Raw genomic sequence first — 21,409 nt, forward strand, 5'->3', positions numbered from 1 at the left:
GCAACCCTGGCCACCACTCTGCTCCACTCCTGGCAGGACTGGTGGGTGCTGGCTGCAGGTGGGGTGGTCCCCAGCTCCACCCCACGGCCAGCCCGACCCTCAAGTCTCGCCCAAAGTGCCCCACCAGCAGCAGACATCTCCCCTGCCCAGTCCCCACAATCCTTGCTGCACCTTCGAGGTCACTTACTAGCCACTCCTCTGTGGCCCCTGGTCTTCCCCATGCCCACCATGTGCCAGGATGCTCACCTGTGGCACCCTCTGGACAGTGTCCTGCCTACACTGAGTCTGCAGCTAGCAAAGCCTGGTCTCTGACTCTCCCGGGCCAGCCCCTCAGTGGGCCTCCTGGAAGGCCAAGGATAGCTTGTGACTGACCTCAGAGGACGGCAAAGATGGGTGTCCCAGACCAGGTACAAAGACAGGTATTTGGCCACCTGTAACCCCAGGCTGCCTGACCAGGATGGCCGCTCGCTCGCTTACTCTGCTGCAGCTCGGGCCCCCCCACCCCATGTCCAAGAGCTCTGGGTGAGGAGTTAGCCTGCTTAGGGGCCAGGACAGTGACTAGTCCTTTGGGCTATCACAAAAGGCCTGACCTGGTCCCCAGTGGGCACCCACTGGGTTGCCCGGGACAGACGCCATACACAGGGAAGCAGGTAAGGTGGGGCCTTCTCAGGAGATGCCAGCAGGGACACTGGGGGATGGATGGCAGGGAAGTGACAGGACAGAACAGATCCGCAGCTTGTGGCGGAGCCAGATCTCATGGGCGAGGTTCCCACGGCTGCCTGGGATGACAGCGACGCTCAGCGGGAATGCTCCAGTGATGGAGAGGAGGGCGGAAGATGGGGGGGGTGCGCTCAGCACCCCCCCAGCACTCGCTGCCAGTGGCCCTGGCTCCTGGTGTCTGTCTTCTCAGCCACCCAGTGGATGCAGCCCTGCCCCGCCCCTCGGGAGCCGGGCCCCTCTTCTAGGTCCTCCTCCTGCTGGGCTCACCAGCACAAGCCTGGTACACAGCGGGCGCTCAATGAATGCTCCATGACACAGGGAATGGATACAAGTTCCCTGGCCGTGGGGTCCCTCCCTTGCTGGATACCCGCCCTTGAGATACACACGCGCACACACGCAGACGCCCCCATGTCTGGACGGGGCTGGGGAGGAGGAGGAGGGCGGTGGTAGAGGAGGCAGGGGGCAGGGGGGCAAGCCGGGGAGCAGGCGGTCACTGCGGCTCAGTAGCCCTGCGACTGGTAGCCTGGGGGCTCAGCATCGAAGGCGTTGGCCGGCTGCTGGTAGGTGCCGCCCAGGCCGGCGGTGTCTGGCCCACTGCTGGGCTCCACGTAGGGTGCATAAGGCATGCTCGAGTCCTGGCTGGGGTCCATGTAGTCCTGGGAGAAGAGGGCCGAGTCGGCGCCGATCTGGTACCGCTGGAAGGCCAGCACGGCCTGGCCCGCCTGGGGACAGGGTCAGCAGGGACGGGGCGGGTGAGGGGGCAGGTGGGAGGGCAGTTAGGTGAGAGACAGACAAAAGCACTGGGTTAGTGGCAGTTAGTACATAAAAAGGCATGGGGTAGGGGGTAAAGGAGGGTTAAGGGGCCCACACACTGGAACATGAAACCAGGCTTGGAGGCTTGGGTGGCCTAGAACCAGGGTCCAGCCAGAGAGATGCTGGTGAGGGAGGGGCAGCTCTGAGGCTGGGTCAACTTAAACTCAAGGTCTCCACCATGCAAGGTGTAGGCAGCCTTAAAACTCTTCTTCAAGGGCCCGGCGGCGTGGCCTAGCGGCTAAAGTCCTCGCCTTGAAAGCCCCGGGATCCCATATGGGCGCCGGTTCTAATCCCGGCAGCTCCACTTCCCATCCAGCTCCCTGCTTGTGGCCTGGGAAAGCAGTTGAGGACGGCCCGTTGCATTGGGACACTGCACCCGCGTGGGAGACCCGGAAGAGGTTCCAGGTTCCCGGCTTCGGATCGGCGCGCATCGGCCCGTTGCGGCTCACTTGGGGAGTGAATCATCGGACGGAAGATCTTCCTCTCTGTCTCTCCTCTGTATATATCTGTCTGTAATAAAATGAATAAATCTTTAAAAAAAAAAAAAAAAAACAAAAAACTCTTCTTCAAACTGTTCGTTTCAGCCAACGGGGCACTTCCTGTTCTTTGTACCACCCTCTCATCTGATGTTGGAATGGCATGGATTGCAGACATGATGCCTGAAGCGCTGGCTGGCACACTGGACCACGAGGATGGCCAGCCACATTGTAAAGGTGGAGGAGGGCTGCATCGCCACAGACCCATGCCAGCCCTGGGCCATGGCCTTGGGCTGCACCCCAAGCCACTGTCATGTGGGGTTTCCATCACTTGCTGCTGAACCTAAAAGCTAACAGAAGCACTTTGTGGTCAGACAAACCTGGGAGATGGAGTCCATCAGAGTGTGCTGGGGAATCCTACAGCTTGTCAGTGTGCACTGGATCCCTAAGAAGAGGCCAGGGCACACAGCACCCGTCTGTCTTCCCCTTCGCTGTCTACACTGAGCCAGGGAGCAAGAGCTGCTTGGAGGCTCCCCGTGAGGGCGCTCTGCCCTGGGAACCTGTCTGGGGTCAGAGAGTGCTAGCTCCACATTCCCATTTCTGAGCAGAGAAGGTGAAGTCTGAGCCGGCCCGAGAGACGGCGGGTGTCCAAGGCACAGACGGTGCCAGTGCCCAGCCCAGACAGAGGCCAATGCAGGGCAGCACTCTGGTGTTCTCTTCCAGAAAGTTCTAGAACACCAGTGCCCAGACATTTGCTTTTGGTCTGATCCCTCTGAGAGGCAGCACTTTCCAGGTGACTGAAGCTGGAGCAGGAGTCTGGGAGGTTGGGCTGAGGAAAGAGGGGTGTCACGGGGGTGCTGTGCATGGGGCCGCGGGGAGTTCAGGTCCTTGGCAGGCGGGGAGCAGGGGCTGCCTGCTCAGAAGCTGGGGGCTGGAGCTGATGGCCACTTCGGACTCTGGCCACGGGCACTGAGAATGGTCTCTGTCCCAGGGCCGAGAGCACAGCAGGATGGGGGAGGCAAGGAGGCCTGTGGCCCTGGGGCCCATGTCAGCCAGTTGCCCAGTCCACAGAGGCCCTGGCCAGGCCCTGGGGCCTCTTCATGCCCGCGGCCACCCCTGCCTGCATGGGGCAGGGGCTAGCCCAAGTCTTTTGGAAGAACAAGGACTTGCCACTGGAAGACTACCCTGGAGGACCCCCGACTTGTGGAAGGCAGGAACAAATGAGTGAATGAGGAATGAGTGAACGCAGAAGCAAAGCTACCACTTATTGAGCACCTTGGTGTTCAGCGGCCCGAGGCCTCACCGGGTACTGTCACTAGTCAGCCCGGGGAAGCGGATTCAGAGAGGTGCTGCACCCATCCCATCCACCCACCGGGCCAGCCTCCATGGGGACAGGAGGATGGCCCTTCACTCCACAGCCGTGGGACAGGCCAGCACGCAGGGTCCGCCTCTCCCTCCCAGGACCCCCGCCCGATTCATCACTGAGCACAGAACGGCCACTCAGTAAGTGTTTACTGAAGGAGAAACAACAATTTAGGTGTGAGTGGGCGGCCACCCTGGCCCGCTTGGCCAGGCAGGAGGCAGTGGCCTAGGGCTGCGCCGAGGCAGGGAACAGCGTGCTGTACTCCTCCTGGAAGCTAAGCTCCTGGAATCTCCTCACGGCCAGGGCTGCGCTCAGGCTCTGCCGAGAGAGAGCAGGGGCAGCCGATGGGAGACCGGGCAGGGCAGAGGGCCGAGCGGTACGGCCGGGAGGGCCACCAACAGCCCAGGTTCAACTCCGCTCCGGGAAAGCTTGGGCTTCTGCGACCCACTTCTGCCTCGGAGCATCCCACCCTGTCTCAGCACTTGCTGTGTCCACCCAGTGGGTAGGCCCTAGTGGTTCCCACTCCGCAGCATCAGCAGCACCTCTGATCTGAGATCCCCTGGGGACACTGGGGTCTTACTGCTCAGTCTTGGGGACAGGATTGGCCATGGCTGATCCCCTAGGGCCTGAGCCACAGGCCTCCTCCTCTACATTTGGTGTACTGTGAGTGGGGGTGTCCCAGAAGAAAATGCATGAGGGCCCTGGGAAGGCCGCCTGCCTAGCCAGAGGCGCCTGGGGGGTCTCCGTGTGCAGGAGGCCTAGAGAATGGGGACTTGGGGGAGGGCCCCAGGAAGGGGTGGAGGGTAAGCCCAGAACAGGGCCCCCAGTATATGATTCACTAGAGTGAAGCACCGCCAAGGAAAGCTTAGCTTTTGCATGACAACACAGCTTTCTAGCTTCTCTAGGAAATAATAAATAAAGCATTGGATGCCCAGAGGTCCCCAGCAGAGGGTGCTCCCCAACTCAGTGGGTGGGAGCATGACTCCTGGAAGGCTACTCAGCATTGAGCATGGGCGAGGGTCTGGAGGCGTGTGTTTGTCCTGCCAGCCGGGGGGAGAGATCCTGGGTAGGGGAGGACCCAGGACCCATGGGGCGAGGCCCCCAGGGACAGGAGGGCATGTTCCGAGCACTGCACTCACCCACGTGAAGATGGAGAAGAAGGAGAAGGCAATGGCGGCCCTGGCGGCGTCGGTCCCCTCGTTCAGCGGGTTGTCCTTGGGCTTGGAGACCTGCCACTGGTTGGCCAAGAAGCAGAAGCCCACGAACCACAGGAAAGCCCAGAAGGCTGCGATGCCCAAGATCAGGGATGTCAGACACGGAGGAGGAGACGAGGGCAGGGAGGGGATGAGGAAACCTAGGAGAGTGTGTCCCCCCATGCTCCCCTATCCCCAAGGAGGCAGGCAAAGCAGCAGGGGCACAAGAGGGGAGCCAGTGTTGGGGGACGGGACCCACAGGAAGGGCACGGTGGTTCCACAGCCAGAGGGAGGATGGGAAGCAGGCACAGAGAACTGGTAGTCAGCTCGAGCCAGCTTTCTGCTGCCCGCTGCTGCAACATGCCAGTTTCTAGCTCCCTACCTCTACCTGCCACTCCCCAGGGAAGAGGACCCCACGCCATCCCCACAGCCTGCAGGCCGGGAGTCACGCTGGGCCTTTGCTTCTCCAGCCCTTGCTGCTGCCAAGCTCAGAGAGAGCTGGGCTCCGGGCAGTGTGGGAGCAGGATGGGTGGGCGTGCCCAAGGGAGCCTAGAGCTGCCTGGGGGAAAGTGTATGTATGAGTTCATGTCCATGTCCATATCTGTGTGTGTCTGCATACATCCACGCCCAGGGGACAGGCAAACCCCCTGTTCATGGACACACACAGAAACCACTGTGTGTGTCCATGGAAGTCTGAGAACCATTCTTCTCATTCCTTCTGGTTCCTTCTGGGCCGCAAGGCTGAAGCCTGGGGTCTGACCCCTGCCTAAGCATCTGCCAGTCAGATCACTGGCACCCATGGGTCAGGGAACAGGGTGTCCCTGCTAAAGGCCATTTCTGGAGGGCACAGGGTGGCAAAATCTGTTCTGCTGCCTGGGAATTGGGGTAGAGAAGAGGCTGTAGCTCCTAGGGTGCCCTCTTGCTTAGTGGCCAGGGGCTCAGCCAGGGCAGTGGCATGCAACCGGCCCAGCAGCAGCCCCCTCCTTACTGCCCTCCCTGACAGGAGTCTGGGGGGGAGTCCTATCACAGCCTCTCACCAGCCCTGGGTATGACCCTGCTGAGCTCCCCTATCTAGGGGGCCCTCCCTGCCCCCATCCCCACACTCCCGGCTGGCTCACCCGAGACTCCTATGTCAGACAGGACGGCTTTCTTGCGGTCCTTGACGCTGCTGATCTGCGGGAAGTAGGCGTCGAGGGCCAGGTAGAGCAGGCAGGTGAGGAAGGCCAGCACGCCCACGGTCACGCCGTAGCTGCAGGCGTTGGGGTTACGGTTGTAGATGCAGAACTCCTCGCCCTCCGAGGGGCTGTTGAGGTAGCCCTCGTTCACGATGGCGCCGAACACCACGATGGAGAACACCTGCGGGGGCGGGTGGGAGAGCGCCAGAGTCAGGGTCATGCAGCGTGAGGCACAGGCGGGTGAGTGCCACTGTGGAGTCTGCAGCCACAGCAGGGGCAGGGAGGGGTCAGCAGCTTCCTTCCTCCGCTGCAGCCACCAGGACATTCAGCAGCTGTGGCCCAAGACAGGTCCCCAGAGGGCTTCCTGGGCTTCTGCACTGACATTCCTCCAGGAACGGAATGGTGCCCCGCTAAACAGATATCTACCAGCCTGCCTAGGACCTGGGCCAGGCTCACTCCTCAATGCCAGCTTTTGCCCAGCCCCAGTCGGCAAAGCCCTGGGAAGGTCTGGAGTGACTTCCTTCCAGCAGCAGGTAATACGTGTGAGGAGCATCTGTGGCATCCCACTCCCCTCTGACAGTGCACACAGGAGGAGGGGGAGAGCGACCTGTGATGGGGGGGGGTGTCAGATTCGTTGTTTTCTGCCTCCACATCTCCTTTCCTCTTTCTCTGCTGTATGAACTCACGGCGCCAGAAGCCAGGTCCGTCCCCTCCATTGGTCACGTCCAGGGTTCGAAGTCTCTTTTTTTTTTTTTTTGGCAAGAGTTACAGAGAAAGAGAGAGAAAAAGAGAGAGTTCTTCCAGCCACTGTTCATTTCCCAAATGGCCACAAAGCTGGAGCTGGGCAGATTGGAAGCCAGGAGCTTCCTTCAGGCCTTCCACGTGGACCTGGTCCATCCTCTACTGCTTTCCCAGTGTGTTAGCAGGGAGCTGCACTAGAAAAAGGGCAGTTGGGACTCGAACTGGTGCCCACATGGGGTGCAGAGTCTTGGCATGCCACACCATGGCACTGGCCCCAAGAAGCCTTACTAAACTGACTTTTCAGCTGTGTCTTCTTCTTCTTCTTCTTTTTAAAGATTTATTTATTTTTATTGCAAAGTCATATATAGAGAGAGGAGGAGAGACAGAGAGGAAGATCTTCCACCCGATGATTCACTCCCCAAGTAAAGGCATCAACCAGTGCTGTGCCAATCTGAAGTCAGGAGCCAGGAACTTTCTCCAGGTCTCCCACGCAGGTGCAGGGTCCCAAAGCTTTGGGCTTCCTAGAGTGCTTTCCCAGGCCACACGCAGGGAGCTAGATGGGGAGCGGGGCCGCTGGGATTAAATGGGCACCCATATGGGATCCTGGCAGGTACAAGGCAAGGGCCACCATGCTGGGCCCTCAGCCATGTCTTGTTAAGATATCTACACATGGATTTCATAATGCAGAACACAGATGAGGAAAGTTGAGGAGTTCATGGAAAATAAAAGATGTTTGCTTTGGCACAAATAATTCTGACATCTGTGCATAAAAAAAAAAAAGCAGAGTCCCAGAAAGAGAGTGAACAAGCGAGCTGGTGACTTCAAAATGGCAATAAGCCAGAGCTGGGCCAGGCTGAGGGTGCCAGAACCCAAGCACCCAGGCCATCCTCTGGACCAGAAGTGGATCAACTAGGGCTTGAACCAGCACCCATGCGGGATGCCATGCACAGGCTTTTCACAGTACACACTGTTAATAAACAGAGACTCGTGTCACACTTAGGAAACAAAGCATCATTTAACATGGGCAGACCCACTCGACATTTGCTTCAAAGGCAGGCACGGGGCCCTGCCCTTTAGGAGGGCTCTGACCCAAGAGTGCACCACAAATGAATAAAGAAACAGCCTCCGCACGGGGCAGGTGGGTGGGTGGGTGATGGGTGATGTGACTTGAAGATACTGGCTTAGACACGCACATCTCCATCTGGGTGTCGGCTCCTGACCCCAGCTTCCTGCTACCTCAGATCTGGGACAGAGCAGGGAATTGGGCCCCTGCCTCCCTGGAGAGTCCTAGGGTGAGTTTCCGGCTCCTGGCTTAGCTTGGTCCAGCCCTAGCCAGTGAGGGGAAATGGGGAATCGGCCAGAAGATGGGAGTGCTCTCTCTCTCTGGGCCCTCTCTGTCCCTTGGATAGAAAAAAAAAAGAGAGAGAGAGACAGGAAGCTGTGACCAGTCTACCCATGCGTATTCAGCCACAGAAAGGCAGGGAGTGGCGGTGCCAGCTATAAGGAGGATGAACACTGCAGACAAGTGAAAATGAAAGACAGTGGAAACGGTCAGAGGCAGCGAGCCGAGGGGAGTCTTCCTTCCAAGGTACCACGGAGGAAAAGCCAGGCCAGAGGCCCAGGCCCAGAGCCTTGTCAGACACTACTCAGAGTTTGAAATGAGACACAGGTGGAAGTTAGAAAGTAACGTGAATACCCACATGGCATCACTCACTTCAGAATGGTTACCTGGGGCCTGTGTTGTGGCACCTCTAGTGCCAGCATCCCATATGAGCGCCAGTTCATGTCCCCGGCAGCTCCAGCTCCCATCCAGCTCCCTGCCTGTGGCCTGGGAAAGCAGTCAAGGACGGCCCAAAGCCTTGGGACCCTGCACCTGGGTGGGAGACCTGGAAGAGGGTTTTGTTTTTTTTTTTTTAGATTTGTTTATTTTATTACAAAGTCAGATATACAGCGAGGAGAGACAGAGAGGAAGATCTTTCGTCCGATGATTCACTCCCAAAGTGAGCCGCAACGGCCGGTGCTGCACCGATCCGAAGCCAGGAACCAGGAACCTCCTCCAGGTCTCCCACGCGGGTGCAGGGTCCCAAAGCTTTGGGCCGTCCTCGACTGCTTTCCCAGGCCACAAGCAGGGAGCTGGATGGGAAGTGGAGCTGCCGGGATTAGAACCAGCACCCATGTGGGATCCCGGGGCGTTCAAGGTGAGGACTTTAGCCGCTAGGCCACGCCACTGGGCCCCAATTTTATTTTTAAAAGGATTTATTTATTAATTTTTACAGAGAAAAGGAAAGACAGCGATTTCCATCCACTGATTCACTCCCCAAATGGCCTCTATGAAAAGTACAGAGTAGAGTCTGATATTGGGAATCAAGAGCCTCTTCTGGGCCCGGTGACGTGGCCTAGCAGCTAAAGTCCTCACCTTGGATGTCCCGGGATCCCATATGGGTACCGGTTCTGATCCCGGCAGCTCCACTTCCCATCCAGCTCCTGCTTGTGGCCTGGGAAAGCAGTTGATGATGACCCCATGCCTTGGGACCCTGCACCCACATGGGAGACCTGGAGGAGGTTCCTGGTTCCTGGCTTCGGATCGGTGCAGCACCGGCCGTTGCGGCTCACTTTGGGAGTGAATCATCAGACGAAAGATCTTCCTCTCTGTCTCTCCTCGCTGTATATCTGACTTTGTAATAAAATAAATAAATCTTTTAAAAAAATAAATAAAATTGAAAAGAAGAACAAAGGAAAGAATGTGCCTGAAGAGGTCCAGTCCTGGGTGGCAACAGAAGATCCCCTGGGGTGGAGGACCTGCTGGACACACCCCAACCCCTGGGGAGGGTGGGAGAACTGCACCTCCTAGAGCTGGGTGGGGCCCCAGGCAAAGGGGAGACCTGGTTCACAAACCAGAAACTGGAAACAACCAGGCTCCCTGGGGTGCAGGAAGAAGGCAAGACTGGAAGTCGGGGCCTTGGGGACGGTGGAGAAGGAACGCCTAGACTAAGCCTCCATGGGAGAGCATGACAGGGAACCCCAGAGAGGTGGGAAGGAAAGTGCTGGAGAGGACGGTCCCCAGGGGACTCCGCACCATCCACCGGCAAAGGGCCGGACAGGGTGGCACAGGCACTGGGGGCCTTTGCTGGCTCTAGCACTGGACTGGCACAGCACCTGCTGGGACCCTGGGGGCAAAGCAGTGACTCTAAGTGGGGCCGGATGAGCTGAGCCTGCCTAGGTGAGTGGAAGGGGTCAGAATTGCCCTAGCCTGACCCAGAACTCGCTGAACTGGCCACTGAAGCAAGGACAGAGATGGCCCACGCAGGGAGCCAGTCTGGGGCAGGTCTGGGGGAGCGGGTTTGAGCAGATGGGTGGGCAATGCCAAGGCTGCAGGAGGGGGATGGGGGTTGGAGGAACAACACGATGGACACTAGGCTGGGGAGGTACATGGGCCAAGTGGGGGGACAAGGCCTGGTGGGCCACAGGAGGGACTCTGGCTATAACGGCAGTGAGAAGTCGCAGGTCCCCTTACCAGCCCTGTCCCTCTCATCTGTCCCTGGCCTACGAACCACTATGGTCAGTACACAACCCTGCCCACTACCAGTCACCTGCTGTCCCTCTTCTGCCCCAGGTTTTCCTCCCTGGAAAGGCGATTTCCACCTCAGATCCTTGGGGGGCTGGCTGTGCTTGCTGCAGGTGCAGCTGCCCCACCCCACAGCAGGGCCTAGGCGGCCTCTTCTCAAAAGCTCGAGGATTGGGGCTGGACGTCAGAGGTCCTTTTCCATCCAGCAGTCCCTACAAACATCAGGAGGCGGAGTGGTGCAGAGAGCACAGTTCAGCTACCCAGGAGGCCCCTGGAGAGGTCAGCTGGTGGCAGAAGCCCAACCGCAGCAAGTGACCCGATGCTTCCAGCATAGAGTCAATGTGCCAATGCCCTAGCGAGCAATAAGCTCTGTGTGATGGGAGGGGACACACCCAGGAGGTGAGGCAGGTCGCCAAGCCCAGGCACCATCCCTGAGGCTGAGAGGGCCAGGGAGTCTAGAAGCCACTGTGGCCGGAGGCCTGCTGCCTGCCCTGCACAAGGGGCGCTCTGCAGGCTGAGGTTTGAGGGAGCAGTGTCAGGCACGCCGCCCGCTGACCTCACAAAGCAATGGGCCCCTTGGATGGGTCCCCGGCAGTAGGACGCGGCCTCAGGCTTCCACCGCTCAGGAGTGGAGAAAGGACTTGAACCCTGTGTTGGGATGGACAGCTGGAGCCCTGAGCCAGATGGCCTCCTGGGGTGACAGCAAGGAACACACAGAGAAGCCACCAGGAGCCACCTGAGAACCGGAAATTAATCTGGGATGGAATCCTACCCTGGCCACTGCAGCGGCAGGAGGGAGCTGGCCTGCTGGGCGGCCCCAGATGCTTGGAAACTCCTTGGTCGAAGCTAGAGCCTGGGCCAGCACCTGGCTAGCGGGCTGCTGGGCACGGCAGGCCTGAAAAGGCCACCCCCACCCTCCACCAGCCCCGAGATAACCAGGACAAGTCGCGTGGATCCTTCCCCACCCTCCGGTGAAGCCAATCCTGGATCTTGTTAAAAACAGGCTCCAGATGGTGCCTGGTGCAGATCTATGTCACACTCGGAAAAAAAACAAACTGGAAGGCATCTCTCAATCCCAGGATTTCAGGATCCTGTACTTCTGGGCACGGAGCTGCCCATCGCGACCCCTGCCCCTGCCTGTTTCAGCCATTGTACAGGTGGCCTAATAACCATGACCTGCCACTGCCCACCCTTTCACCTGTCCAACAGGAGCAGACCCTCAGGGCCTCACACTTGCCTGGCGGGGCCTCGTTTACGGGCCTGACACCTCTGGTCAGCCTCCAGCCTCCTTTTCAACCTGTGCTGACTGAGTGCCTCCTGATTAAAAGCCTCTTCATCAATCCTTCCCGGAACCTTCTGAACAAAACTCACGGCCATGCCTGCACCCACTCGGCCCGCCTGTCTCCCAGGGTGGGATGGATTCCAGATCCTGGACTCTGGGACCTGCCTGAGACCACCAGTGGGTGCCTGCAAGGCCAGGGTACTTCAGCCCAGGCTGTGGGACTTGGGGGTACACTGGTTACTGTGGTCCCAGCACCTGCTTCTGACATCCTGATAAAAACACCGGGTTCTCGGGCCCGGTGGCGTGGCCTAGCGGCTAAAGTCCTCACCTTGAACGCCCCGGGATCCCACATGGGCGCCGGTTCTAATCCCGGCAGCTCCACTTCCCATCCAGCTCCCTGCTTGTGGCCTGGGAAAGCAGTTGAGGACGGCCCAAAGCTTTGGGACCCTCCACCCGCATGGGAGACCCGGAGGAGGTTCCAGGTTCCCGGCTTCGGATCAGCGCGCATCGGCCCGTTGCGGCTCACTTTGGGAGTGAATCATCAGACCGGAAGATCTTCCTCTCTGTTTCTCCTCCTCTCTGTATATCTGGCTGTAATAAAATGAATAAATCTTTAAAAAAAAAAAAAAAAAAAACACCGGGTTCTCTCAGGAGAAGCTGCGGGCAACAGACACCTGCAGCCGTAGGCGTCCATGCTCTCCCATCTATCTGGCCTTACAAGGGGTAGGGGGACCTTGGCCCCAGCACCGCCTTCTGACTCCTCCCAGCTGTCCATGGTTCCCCTCAGGCCCCTGAAGAACCCCCAAATCACTCTGTGGGCCCCACTCTGGCTCAGGCCATTGTCACCTCTGTCCAAGTCATGGCAGCATCTCAAGGTGCCCCCAGACCCCTGCAGACTCCCACAGTCTGCCCATCTCTTCAAACCAATGAGGAGTGACCTCCCTGCCTGTCCACCCCTCCCCCGGCCCCCTCAGACTCCTACCTCTCTCCCTACTTCCCCTCCCAAGCTCCTCCCTGCTTTGCACATGGCTCTGCCTGGGACACTTGCGCCCCCACCTTCCCCACCTTCCTACCCTAACCCTAACCCTAACCCTAACCCTAACCTCCAGGCCAGTCTTCTGCAGTGGCCTGATTCGTCTTGGTACACCGTCACTGCACTTCTTTCCCGCTCCCTGCTTCGGGGGTGAGGTCTCTCCCCCAGATGCTGAGGGTCGGGAAAGGCTCCCTGGGCCTGACAGAGGATCATGCCCACTGCAGGACCACATCCCTGGCTTGCCCCTCGGCCTGTATCCCCATGCCCACTGTGCCCAGTGTGCCCCGCAGGCTCTCTGGCTGTGGCTGAATGCAGCCACCGCTCCCCCAAGCCCGGAGTCCTGTGAGGAAGCCAGGGCTCACCGGATTCTGTTCTCCTCCTTGCTTTGCAGCCTGAGGCGGATTAGGGGGTAATCTGCCCACAAGCTGTCCCAGGTGGGGCCTTGCTGCCCCAAGGAATACTTCTGGGTGGGGTGGGAGGGGCCAAAGCCTCAACACAACTCCAGGGGGTTCAGGCCCCCCCTGCTCAGGGTTGACCCCTTAGCACTGCCCCACCCAGTCCTCCCATGGTGGAGGGCAGAGGGCCGCAGGTGCCAGCCAAACACTGCCTGACATGCCACAGGCTGGGCCTCATCCACATCCACCACAGTACCCATTCCATAGACGGGGCAGCTGAGGCCGAGGCCCCGCAGCTGGCGGGAAGAGCAAGGCTGACCAATCCTGTGTGCGTTTCCTCACTGCCCCTATTAGGCCAGCCACCACGTGGCTGCTCCTGCAGACAGCCCCAGGCCCTGCCTCCCCGCCTCACGAGGTGGGCAAGCCCACTGCTTTACCAGTCCTCATGGCCAAGCACAGCAAGCAGGAGGGAGGCAAGTGGGAGGAGACGGTGAGCTTGGGGGCAACCCAGCAGATGTCAGGGGGAGGGGCTGTCTGCCTGGAGCTCTGAAGGCTGGGTGGAAAGGCTGAATGGGCACAGTGTGGAAGGAGAAAGACACAGCAGGATAGTCTCTGCCTCACCCACACACACGGGACTCCCTGTGCGAGATGCCAGGGTGCCAGCCACAGCTCACTGCTGTCCCAGATCTCCTGGGCCTTGCCTGTGGAGGTCTCTCTGCTTACAGCTCCTTCCTGGGCTCTTGCTTGGCTGACCACAGCCCTCGCCTTGCTGTGTCCTTCAGCCCCAGAGTGTCCTTCGCTGGGGTCTCACGCTCACCTCTGCACTCACCTGCAGGCGCACTGTGCAGTATGCAGGAGCCACAGGTGCACCCCCAGGGGCTGCTGGAGTTCAACAGGAGGACATACAACAACCCCCCCACCACACACACAACCACAGCAAGCCCAAGTAGCTCTGTCAGTAGCAGCTGGTCACAGGATCCAGCAACAGGAAGGTCACGATAACCGGGATGAGAGGTGGTGGGACAGTACCTGCCACGGGCAGTGAATGACACCACACGAGGGACCTGGAGCAGCAACCACAGAGAGCCCTGGGATAGCCGTGGTGTATGTCTGCAAGCTGACCGGAAGGAGGCTCCACCCATGGGTGGCGGGCAGGTGACAGAGGTGGCATCAAGCAGCAATGATTGGGCTGCAGGCACTACCCACAGAACACCAGGACAGGTCAGGTGTAGGATCACAGCTGCAGAGGGGACAAGGAGCATCGGGGACAGGGGAGAGGCCAAGACTGTGAGGTGTGACAAGCAGGGGGGAAGCGAGCATGGCATCACCTCCCGCCATGATGTGCCGCAGGGAGGAGCTGGCAGGGCGCCTGATGTGGGTGCCCGAGGTTGGGCCAGCAGGGTCTACGAGTGGCCTCTGCAGCCAGGGGCCCCTGCCCCCTCCAGGCCCAGGGACAGCCAGCTTACAGTGCAGATGATGCTGGGGACAGCAAAGTTGCTGAAGGCTTGGGCACACAGGCTCTGTTGGGTCCTGGCATGGCTGCAGCCTGGGCCCCACAGCTCAGGGCCAAATGGCCACCCTTCGCCCTCAAGAATCCCTTGTGCCTGGCACCTGCCACCCCGACACAGGGGAGCTGAGAAGGACTCCATCCCTGGAAGAGAAGCCTGACAAGAGACCCAGGGACCTCGACCCTAATGCCAGGCTCCAACCTCAATGCCCCACTCTGCTTTTAAAATAATTAAACATTAATATTTCCTAACATTTATTTTTATTTGCAAGGCAGAGTTCCAGAGAGAGAGGAGAGACACAGATCTTTTATTTGCTGGTTCACTCCTCAAATGGCTGCAACTACAATAGCTGGAGCTGAGCCAATCAGAAGCCAGGAGCTTCTTCCAGGTTTCCCACATGGGTGCAGGATCCCAAGGACTTGAGCCATCCTCCGGCTGCCTTCCAAGCCCACAAGCAGGGAGGTGGATGGGAAATGGAGCAGCCGAGACTAAAACTGGAGGCCATATGGGGTGCTGGCGCCACAAGTGGAGGCTTAGCTTGTTATATCATGGCACCAGCTCTAAAAATAAAACTTAAAAAAAAGAAAAACAGTAAGATCGACACATCTCAGTAAGCCCGACCACACTCAGCACAGGAGTGGGTGCCTGGGGGTGCCTGTGGGTTGGGGATCATGTGCCCACTGCAGCCAGCCTGACACCCTGCTCTGCCGTCTTGGCTGGGGGGCAGTGTGGACATGGCCCAGGCGCCTCCCATGCCCTGCTCTGTCGCCCCTCCCACAGGCCTGGGCAGCTGGTTCTTCCGGTCTGGGTGCCAAGTGTGGCTCCCTCCAACCGCCCTGCCATCTGCCTCTGCTCCTGCTGCCGCTTCCGGCCTTCCCTGTTCTACTGCCCTCCTCCTCCGGGCTCTGGCTGGTCATGGGGGACACTCTACATGGCCGAGGACCTGGGAACTCCAGGTCGCCTCTCTGGGAGAACAGGGGAGGAACAAAGCCCCCAGGAGGAGTCTGTCCGCCCAGCAAGTGCACGGCAAACTCATTTCCACAAACCTTCTGGGCCTCCCCAGGCCCACGCACTGCACTCCCAGCTCACAAATGAGGCTCAGCAAGGCCCTGCATGGTGGTCCTGTTCTTGATGCCAAACCCCAGACCCTCTCAGGCTCCCCAAACCCCACACGCAGGAAAGTCCGAGACACATAGCAGAAACCACAGGGTAACATCTGTCGGTCTCCTTGCCGCAGACCCCACCTGAGACCCACCCCCACAAGAACAGAGCAGCCAGGGGGCAACCAGAGAGGATGAGGGAATCCAGACCCATCAGGGCTAACTGCAAATCCATGCCCGTGCGTAAGTGGCAGGGCCGTGCCCGATGCTGGATTGCCAGACAGCCTGCTCCCCATCACAGGGGCTTCCCACTCCCCGTCACAGGGGCTTCCCACTCCCCGTCACAGGGGCTTCCCAGAGCCCTTTTCCAGGCTTCACACTACCCAGCTATGAATCCCTCATCCTGGGCGGTGCCCACCTATCCCTCGGGCCTCTCAAATTGTCACTCTTGCTGCCACCCCTGCGTCCTCAGATGCTCTCTGTGTCCTTAAGCACCCGCCACCATTCCCAGAACCTGCTCCCCACCACACACTGCGGGCTACTGGCTCAGGAGACACCACCAGCTCCTGGAAGCCCTCTATACTCCTCCAGGCAGAGGGACATGCCAACCTCCTGCAGCAGCCCGAGCAGCCCGGACAGGGTTTGCTGATTCGGTCCTGCTCTTACTGTGCTGAGTGGGACATGGGCTGGCTGGCCCCTGGCAGGGGCACTTGGGGTGTGTGTGGAATGACCAAACACCTGAGCTGGTCAGACACTCCGTCTCCACTGCAAACCCCCTTCCTGGGTGTAGTGCGTTCAACGTGGGGATTCTGCCATCTTTCCTTTTGCTTTTTAAGATTTATTATTTGAAAAAGCTGGAGTTACAAAGAGGAGGGAAAAACTTTCTGCTTCCTAATTTACTCTGCAAATGGCTTTTAACAACCAGGATTGGGCCAGGCCACAGACCGAATCCTAGAACTTCATCTGGGTCTCTCATGCAGGTGCAGCAGTCCAAGTACTTGGGTCATCTTCCGCTGCTTTCCCAGGCACATTAGCAGGCAGCAGGATTGGAAGTGGAGTGGCTGGGACTCGAACTGGCATCCCTAGGAGATGCTGGTGTACAGACACAACGTGGCTTCAGGGGGTCTTCTCTGGAAGCTACTGTCTTTGCAAAGCAACCTCAGCTTTTTAACTCTGGGGATGCTGGGAGGCTGTCAAGCTGTCCCCTGGGGTGCTACAGGATCCCAGACAAGGATATCAGAGTGGAGCCCTGTGTGTTGGGTCTGCTCAGTGTCTCTAACAGCCCCAGGACCTGGAGCAGGTGCAGTCCTCAGGCTGAGGCCAACCTGAGTCACCTGTAAAATGGGGAGAAGATGCCCACCCACGCTCAAGAGACCCCTCCTGCAGAGGGCAGCATCCCAGGACTCCTGGGAAAGGCCCAACTCAGCATCAGCACCCCTGCCCCCTTCTGTGGGGCTCTATGACAAGTAGGTCACTAGGTTACACAAGGTGAACAAGATGACCCCAAGGGGAGAGCCCTGGGCGTGAACCAGGGCGGGGATCAAGTTGTTCTGAAGACAGGCTGATTGGCCAGGGCCATTTCCGTGCTTGTGAACACCGCGTGTTCGCCTGCCCCTTTATTTACAGGCTTCCACAGTCCTGCTGATGATGTATAGAATGCATGCGTTCCTGACCCTAATTATGATTGGTCCTTAGTACTCCTCCTTTCCTAGAATTCCCCGCTTTACACAGCTCGCTGTTCCTATATAAGAGTGTCTGTTTCCCAAATAAAGCAGAACTGCACTGACAGAACCACTGCCACGTGTTTGTCTCCCGCGCGCCAGGAGGCTGGGTGGCGGGCAGTTGGCTCACCCCCTCCGATGACGGGGCAAGAGGGTCGAGTCTGTGCGGGGGAGAACCGCACCCTTCTGACAACCCACAAGCCCAGACCTCAAGCTCAGCGAGCTCAGCGAGCTGTGTACTGCGTTCCTGCACCAGCACTCCCTCTGACTCCGAGACACGCAGAGAAGCAGCTGCTGGGCCACCTGGGACTGAGCCCCACCTCCTGGGCAGGAGGGGACACTTGCTTCAGGTCCTCACAGCTGCTCCTGGTGGCAGTCAAAGTCCTGGTCCTCTGGGCAGCTCTGCCCAGATCAGAGGCAACAGCTCTGAGCTGGCTCCTGACCCCCGGTCAGCCAAAGTCTGTTCTGGACTCACGGGGTCCTGGATATCCTCCAGGGCTGTAGTAGGAGTCTGGGGTGTCTGAGTCCAGGGTAGAACACGACTGTCTCATCCCATCTGGGGCTGAAGATGGGAAGGTCCAGCCCCCAGGGTCCCAGAGCTCAGGCTGCGGGAACTCCATGAGGAAGCCGCTGCAGGCCAGAGCCAACTGTGGACCTGGGGAGGGAGAGGGTGCGGGCCAGGGGCAGGTGCTGGACACAGCACCTCTTCAACTACAGCCCTCCCCAAGTGCGGGTTCACACAAGGTCTCCCCTCCACCGCAATTCTTTTCTATTGTAAAACAAACATATAAGTCACCCATGTCCCGGTTTCCTGGGGCACAGTGCAGTGGTGAGAGGCAGCCAAGCTGTACAGCTTCCACCTACCAAGCTAAACCTCCCAATAACCGGGGGTAGCGGAGTGGCAGCACTCTGACCACCAGAGAGGGTCAGCTTTACAAAGGGCTACCTGCATAAAGGTACCAACACCTGTGCCCAGGTGCCCAGGTGTATACTCAGCACAGCAAGCTGCATGTATTGGAGAGTGGGGAGTAGGGGGCCTGCCCAACTAACCCTTGTATCCTAGAATTCCAAGTTTGCACACTCTTCCCTCTCTCCTTGGGGACAGAAAGACCTGGTCTCCCACCCGGGTGTGACAGGTGACCCAGCACACAGTGGGTGCCCAGGCTAGAGTGGCCATCCTCCATGCACAGCCATAAGTCCTGCCCACCCCAACAGGCCTCATTAGTCATCCCCCTTTCCATGAAAGCTTCTCTGATGGCATAGGACAGAGATGCCAACCCTGGGCTCTGGAGGCCTCTGGGTCCCTGGCTCACTCGGCAGAGGGGCTGCGGGCTCCCCAGGGCACACAGGCCTGCATCCGAGTCACACTGCCCTCCGGTGGGGCCAGCTGACTCAATCAGGCTCAGCTAAAAGAAGCCATGCCAGGCGGCAGCAACAACATGCCCAACCTGCCAGCACGCCCACGCCCCCAGCACACCAGAAGTCTGGCCCACCCAGGGCCCAGGACCAGCCAGGCATCCCCCAAACTCCCTGGTCAGGGACCTCACTCTTGCCAAGGTCCTGAGGCTGCTTGTGGGGGAGCTGGCGACTGGCAGATGGGTGAGTCGTGGGCCTCACACCCTCATCAAGGTGCCCGGATGCCAGCATGTGAGCACATCAACACTCCCCTCCTGGGCCGCAGGATCAGGATGGAAGGTGCCAAGATAAAGGCTTGGGGAGCCACCCCAGCTGGAGGATCCTAACATGTCCCCTAACAGCTGGGGAGCAGGTGCTACCGGCCCCTGTACAATGTCTCAGCTCCAAGCCCTTCCTGGTCTGTGTTTATCTGGGGCGGGCCCCAGGCCAACAGAAGAAAGCACCCACAAGCCGGGGAGCCTGGGCAATGCCAGCCTGTCCCAGGAACCCCTTGGCAGACACCACCTAAGCCCGTTCTGATGCTCACAGTCTCTGGCCCTCCCTCTCCCATATGCTCCGGGGGTTCTGCCCTGTCTGGGGGCTGCAGGTTCAGAGCTCCAGAGTCGGGCTCCCTCATCTCCTCACTGTGGGAGGGTCGTTTCTCCCAGGTACCCCACAGGGCACCCTGGTGGATGGGGGGTGTCACGAAGCGATGAGATGTTGCAGCCCAGGTGGGGCCCCAAGCCCTCCCTGTGATGGGGAGACTGAGGCAGAGACAGGAGCTGGGCACCTGGCAGGTGAATTTTCCCCCTTCTTGTGAACATTTCTTGGGTGGTGGCCAGCCCAAGGTCACACCACCAAGGAAAGGCAGCTCCTGGGAGAAAACCAGGGAGGGACCCGCATGTCCACTAGCGCTGCCCAGGAACACGGCCGGATACCTCGCACCCCCACCCCCAGGGCCTCACTCCCTCCAACGTCCGCCTCAGGATCCACATCCCGACTCCCCCCGCCCCCACATGAAAGGGTCATTTAAGATCTAGGCAGCGTCCCTATGGTCGCTAGTCCGCAACCTGGGACGCTAGCTGCATCGACGCGCGGCTTGGAGGTGGAGGCGACGGAGTCGGCAGCGGAGAACCGGGGCGGAGGTGTCCCCCGGAAGCAGCGGCTCTCGAAGCCCACGACCCCCGCGACCAAGAGCTCCCGTCCCCGAGCCCGCAGCAGGGCAGGAGGAAGCCGCGGGCGCAGGCGAGGGCTCCATGGCTAACAGCCGCCTTCCGCACGCCCGCCCGCCGCCGCTGCGCCCGCACCCGGGGCCGGGGTGGGGTCGGGGTCGGTCGGGGCGCGCCGCGCGAGCCCACACCCCCCCACAAACACACACCCCACCGCCGTCGTCGCAGCTCGGCCGACTCCACCCCCGCTCCGCGCGCCAGGTCCGTCCTTACCCAAGACACGACGCGCAGGATGGTGTGCGGCTGTCGGACCAGGGTATAGGGGTCGAAGGCGCCCCCGGCTTTGCCGGCTCCGTACGCACCCCCTTCCATCGTGCCTGCACCCGCGCGGTGCCCCCTACTCGGCGCGCGCCGCCGGCCCGTGCGCGTGCGCCGCGCACCCGCCCCCTCCCCCGCGCGCGCCCGGGGCTCCCGCGAGGCGCGGGCGCGCGCGGCACGCGGGGCTGTCGGCGAGGGCGCGCCCGTCGTTGGCGCGGTGACCTCTTCGCCCGCACGGAAGGAGGCGGGCGGGGGCGGCAGGTGTAGGACGCTGGGCCACCGGTCGGCCGCCTTGTCCGCGCTGCACAGCTGCGTTATTTTCTGCGTTTGCCCCAGTTAGAGCCAGAGGACGCGAGCTGCGTCTGCGCCCCTGGCAGGTGCCGCGGGGCTGTTGGTCGAAGGAATGAAAAACCCCTGAGAAACCTCCAAGGCGGGACCCGGGTACCAAGACCACCTCTCTACGCGGCTCTCACGGTGACGTCATGAGTGTCCCTGTGTTGCGGGAGGGGGAGGGCACCCTCGCCCCCAGCCGTTCCTGGCGCAGAGGCGACCGGAGGGCAGGAAGTTCTAAATGAAAATCCCTTTCCCCACCCCAGTAGGTGCTGCTTTCCTTAACCCAGGGACTAGGTTCTGTAACCACGCGTTCACCGTCCCCTCCTGCTAAATCCAAGGACCTGGATTTAGCTCCAGCCCCGCCAACACCCCGGCACAGCTCACAGTGAGGTCAGGAGGGGAGAGCTCCCGCTAGGTTTGGCAGGGAAAGATGACCCAAATCTTTGGGTTCCTGCACCCACGTGGGAGATTCGGATGAAGCTCCTGGCTCCTGGCTATGGCCATTAGGAGAATGAACTAGCAGATGGAAGTACTCTCTCCCTGCCTTTAAAATCAGTAAAATCACTTAAGAACCAACACAGGATCTAGGCAGCCGGCTTAGCCTCCCTGTTTCCCCCCTTAGCCGCAGGACCCCAGATCTGTACGGAGGAAGTGCACGGTGGGCCCCGGGGCACTCTCAGTCAGGAGGCAGACACGTGTCCGGAGTGCTGGCTGCCCGCCAGGACCCGGGCTAACGGCTCAGCAGTTCCCTCATTCCCTTTAGCGGATGTCCTGGACGGCTACTCTGTCACCACAAAGTCAAGAGCAGGATCCATCAAAGTACCAACTGATGCACCGGACTTTCTTCAAATTCAGAACCTTAGGGGCCGGCTCAGTAGCTCAATAGGATACTCCCTCACCTGCAAACGCCAGCATCCCATGTGGGCGCTGGTTCTAGTCCCCTGGCAGCTCCATTTCCCATCCAGCTCCTTGCATGTGGCCTGGGAAAGCAGTCAAGGACGGCCCAAAGCTTTGGGACCCTGCACCCCCATGTGGAGACCTGGAGGAAGTCCTGACTCCTGGCTTCAAATCAGCTCAGCCCTGGCCATTGTGGCTATTTGGAGAATGAG

The 21,409-nt window shown here is 59.8% G+C and overlaps 1 protein-coding gene across 3 annotated transcripts; it reads right to left on the reverse strand.

Annotated features, from left to right (window-relative positions):
• Window positions 1-976: 976 nt before the first annotated feature.
• Window positions 977-20,124, reverse strand: SYNGR1 (synaptogyrin 1). Of its 3 annotated transcripts, none has more exons than XM_058673396.1 (4): window positions 19,923-20,124; window positions 5,684-5,921; window positions 4,512-4,657; window positions 977-1,376 (listed from the first exon to the last, which is right to left on the reverse strand). In XM_058673396.1, exons 1-4 carry the CDS (start codon window positions 20,019-20,021, stop codon window positions 1,221-1,223), a joined length of 639 nt encoding a protein of 212 aa, XP_058529379.1. In that variant the 5' UTR covers window positions 20,022-20,124; the 3' UTR covers window positions 977-1,220. The 3 variants fall into 3 exon arrangements, with proteins under 3 accessions (XP_058529379.1, XP_004589547.1, XP_004589548.1); XM_004589490.2 differs by having other exon boundaries at window positions 977-1,442; window positions 19,923-20,123; XM_004589491.2 differs by lacking the exon at window positions 977-1,376 and adding an exon at window positions 3,507-3,690 and having other exon boundaries at window positions 19,923-20,119.
• Window positions 20,125-21,409: the final 1,285 nt, after the last annotated feature.

This window comes from Ochotona princeps, chromosome 15 (assembly GCF_030435755.1).
Source record: "Ochotona princeps isolate mOchPri1 chromosome 15, mOchPri1.hap1, whole genome shotgun sequence".
NCBI lineage: Eukaryota > Metazoa > Chordata > Mammalia > Lagomorpha > Ochotonidae > Ochotona > Ochotona princeps.